The 4,634-nt window shown below is 40.1% G+C and overlaps 1 protein-coding gene across 1 annotated transcript; it reads right to left on the bottom strand.

Moving 5' to 3' along the window:
• Positions 1 to 3,244: 3,244 nt before the first annotated feature.
• On the bottom strand, positions 3,245 to 3,685 carry LOC113722576 (uncharacterized). The gene has a single exon (XM_072068731.1). The coding sequence runs from the start codon at positions 3,683 to 3,685 to the stop codon at positions 3,245 to 3,247; it is 441 nt and encodes a 146-aa protein (XP_071924832.1).
• Between the last annotated feature and the right edge of the window lie 949 nt (positions 3,686 to 4,634).

The following is a 4,634-nucleotide window of genomic DNA, read 5'->3' as shown; positions in this document are numbered from 1 at the left end:
CAAGAATGAGCGCTCCCCCGGGCAAAATTTTCTGGACAATAAAAGGGCCTTGCCAATTTGGTGCAAATTTCCCCTTAGTGTAACAGCCCTACTTTCCCCTAAGGCGAACCAAAGGGGTGAGCGGACTGCCTGCCCAGCTCTCGCCGGACTCGCGATGCAGACTAGAACTATCTATAGCGATCCGGAACTTACAAACGAGCGTAAACAAGTCAAAATGGTAAAATAACCCAAAATAAAAAAATGAAATCCGGAGTCGGCCATGAATAGTAACCGACCCGTCAGAACCCAACCGAAATAGCCAACAAACATTCACATATGAACTTTAGCGTTTACAAATCAAAATGACATACAAAAGTTTTCAAAAGTTAATATATACACACGGTTTGCCAAATCAAAAGAGAAAACGCCCCAAAAGTACACTTAGGGTTTTAATACATGAGCTATACAAAAGATATGTTCAACTAGCTCAATTTGGCAGCCATTTGTCAAATCCAGACCAAAAGGGTTTATTTTCCTGTAAGGAAAACAAAAGGAACAGAAAGGGGTGAGCTTGCGCTCAATGAGGTACCAAACAGGTAGCATTAAAATCATGGCATTTCACGTTTAACAAATCAGATACACATGTCAGATGTAAAGCAAAGGAACCAATGATTCAAATCAGAAGGATACGGGTGGCTCTCAGGAGCCAAATTTCCCAGCGCAGTACTTGATCCAAACCGGTTGACTCTCCGTCAACGTATATAGAACCAACGCGTCCGTAGACCCCTCTTTACACCGAATTCCGTCCACCAAAAACCCCTTTACCGGGCCCGCTCACCGTAACCGAACAGAAATGGTAATACTCGAGTATACCGGAATCAAGGGTCTCAATACCCAAAAATCCCCGAACAGACTACCGTGGTTCGTTATCTAATCGTCCAGGCCCTTGCCGGCCTGACTCGAATAACTTAGCCACAGGATTGAGCTAATAGGTCATAGAAATCCGAACAGATGCAGACACAGATAACAGATTCAGATACAGATACAGAATAGCAGATTCAGATAGCAGATTCAGACGGCAGATTCAGATAGGCACTCAAAATTGGCATATGAACAGACAAGAGAACGAGTGAGATAAAGTACACCCTCGTCTCAACAAATTAAACAGATTGCAGAGCAGAAATCAAGTTAAACAGCAATGGAGGGGAGTGGTACACTCACCGGCTCAACTTCAAAAGTTTTCACTTCAGATTGACCTTAATCGCCAAGAAACCCTAAAATAATCAAAATAAACCAATTGAAGGTTTTACTTCCAGAATCGAGTAAACAGAATGCACATGTGAGGCTCGACTACACGTCGTACGCCTTGCCAATTAAATACTAATGCAAGAATGCAAAAACATGATTTTCTTGGAAACGAAAAGGTAGCATGAAGACCTAGGCGCAAACAACCCAAAAGCCTTTCATTCTACCCAAAAGGCAAATCCAACTTAAAGGAACCAAACGGCCTAGAAAATCGGGCAGCACTTCCCCTAAATTTCTTACTTTTCCAGCCATTAAGGCTTCATTCTATCCTCAAATCAGTCCCAACATCTCACACAAAATTCATCTCATTTCCCAAAAGCCGTTCGCTAGGCTCAAAGTGGTACAAGTACAAAAGTTAGCTAGGAAACAACCGAAATGAAAGCAAGCCCTAAAAGAGACTCGATAACGAGTCATATAGCCATACCAATTACAACCCCAATAGGGTTTTATAAACATATACAAGCATGATAGAAAACCAGAAATTAAGAAAAGGGCTTTAACTTAGGCCTTGATAAGAAAACCGGTTTTGACGTCATAATGCGGTAATGGCACAACTCTCACTACAATTATCGGATGGGGGTGTAAGACCCACCGTTTTGAAGCTATGGAACAGGGCTACAACAATGTAGAAGGTCACTGAATCCAGTTCCTAGCCCAACTAGGTCAAAAATGCCAAACACTAAACCAGAATCACCAAAACAGGTTTGCAAAACACAGAAAACTGTAATCGGTATATCTCAGTCCATACAAGTCCAAATGCCGAAATTCCAAAGGCATAAGTTAGCTAAGACATCCAGATACATTGCATCAGAAGACACCAACAACTAAATCCAAACCAATTCCAGTCAAAATGGCCAATAACCAGTACAGTTTTCGCATTCTGTCCAAAGCAGAACAGCTACAGTAATTTCGTCATAACTCATTCTACATTAATCCAAATGACCTAAAATTTTACAGGCACATCAAACACATCAATACCTAAAACGTTCATGTTTTGAGCAAAGTCAAATTCGGCCTCTAACCCTATGATCCAAAACCGGACAGAATTGGGGATTTAAGAACCCTAACTTTCCATTTTCCATCCAAATCCAAAATTAGTTGCATTTATCCACATTTCACACCCACTAGAGTCATTATAGTCCATTGCCAATCATCACAAACAACCACATCATCATAATCCAATTAAACCAGAAAAATCATCATAAAATGGAAAACTTCACTAAATCACTTCAAACCAAGATAAAAACCAGAAATTTCAGCACTCTTATCACTAATAAGCACAACATAAGCATCATTAGGTGTAGTAGGGTGTTTCAAGCTTCACTTACCAAGAACCAAGAGAAAGGAAGATGTTGGTCACCTTAACTCTCCAAGAAAACTTCACTAATCAACTTACTAACACCTAATGGAAGGATAATATGGAGTAGAATCTAGTGTAGGCAATTTATTTTGGTGGATTGAACCATATGGAAGCTTGAGAGTTGATGAAGTTCTTCCTTCTTGAGCTTGAGAGAGGGCCGGCCAACACAAGGTAAGAAAATGGTAATTTTTGTGAATTTTGAGATATTTAACCTTTGGTCAAAAAAGTCAAAATTTGGAATAGTAATTCTTAAAGTCCAACCAATGAGAAAGTGACACTTGTCACCTCATTAAATGCATTCCTATCCTTTCTTTCTTCTCTCACATCAATCATTTCACACACTCTACTTCTTTTAACACCCGATAAATTCTACACAGTATCCGGAATTTAACCTAATTGACCGAATTTTTCCGAACTTTTCGCACTAGTGGGTCCCACGTCCACTATTTACTCTTAATTTCCTAAAATTTCTCCAATGCTAGAAAAATCATCTTAAAACTATAATTGCTCATAAAATCCACTAAGAAAATATTTCTAAACCAGAAAATGCAGAAAACATGCCATTAAAGGAAATAGACCCTAAGAAAATTATTAGGGAATTTACGGGTTCTCACACTTAGCTTCCTCTTGTACTGGCAAAATGTGTTTCAACACTTTATCTCCTTCTGTGAATATCCGTGGTCTGACCTTCTTATTGTAAGCACGGGCTACCCTCTTTTGATAACATTGACCATGACAAATGGAATTTAACCTTTTCTCATCAATTAAAGACAACTGCTCATGACGTTGTTGAATCCACTCAGCCTCCTCCAGTTTGGTTTCTATTAAAATGCGTAAAGAAGGGATTTCGACTTCGGCTGGCAAAATTGCTTCCATTCCGTACATGAGATTGTAGGGAGTTGCCCCAGTAGAAGTCTGAATAGCAGTTCTATATGCCATTAATGCATAAGGGAGCTTCTCGTGCCGATCACGGTGTCTCTCAATCATCTTACGGATTATTTTCTTTAAGTTCTTATTTGCAGTTTCTACTGCTCCATTCATCTATGGCCTATAAATAGAGGAGTTTCGATGTTTGATTTTGAACCGTTCGCACAAACCATCCACCATGTCATTGTTGAGATTTTTGGCATTGTCAGTGATTAATGTCTCTGGCACTCCAAAACGACAAATGATATGCTTCCTTAGAAAGTCTGTCACCACCTTCTTAGTCACATGCTTATAAGACTCAACTTCGACCCACTTGGTAAAGTATTCAATTGCCGCTAGAATAAATCGATGCCCATTTGAAGCGGGAGGGTCAATGGCTCCAATCACATCCATACCCCATATTGAACATGGCCAAGGAGCAATCATACTGTGCAATTCTGTGGGGGGAGTGCGCATAACATCTCCGTGCAATTGACATTTGATGCACTTTCTAACAAAAACTACACAATCATGCTCCATGGTAAGCCAAAAATATCCGGTCCTCATGATCTTCTTTGCTAACAAGTGGCCATTCATATGTGATCCACATACTCCACAATGTACTTCTTTCATCAAGTATTCTGCTTCATCTTCATCAACACACCTTAGAAGGCCCAAATCTGACGTCCTTTTGTATACCACCTTTCCATTTAGGAAAAATTTGGAAGACAATTTGCGCAAGAAGCTTTTAGCAGTTGTATCGGCCCCAGGAGGATAGGATCCCGTTTTGAGAAATTCCTTGATATCATTGTACCAGGGACGGCCATCGAAAGACTTTTCCACAACTAAGCAGTGAGCAGGTTTTTCTTGTAGATGAATCTGGATGGGTTCAATTACCAACTCATCTGGATGTTGAATCATTGAACATAAAGTGGCCAATGCATCGGCAAAGACATTTCTGACACGTGGAATATGCCGAAACTCCAAACTCCTAAATTTATTTGCTAACTCCACTAAGCTGCAATGATAGGGCAAGATCTTTGAATCCCGAGTGATCCACTCCTTAAGAGTCTGATGTACAAGC

Source organism: Coffea arabica, chromosome 10c (genome assembly GCF_036785885.1).
Source record: "Coffea arabica cultivar ET-39 chromosome 10c, Coffea Arabica ET-39 HiFi, whole genome shotgun sequence".
Lineage (NCBI taxonomy): Eukaryota > Viridiplantae > Streptophyta > Magnoliopsida > Gentianales > Rubiaceae > Coffea > Coffea arabica.
This window is presented reverse-complemented; position numbering and strand designations above follow the sequence as displayed.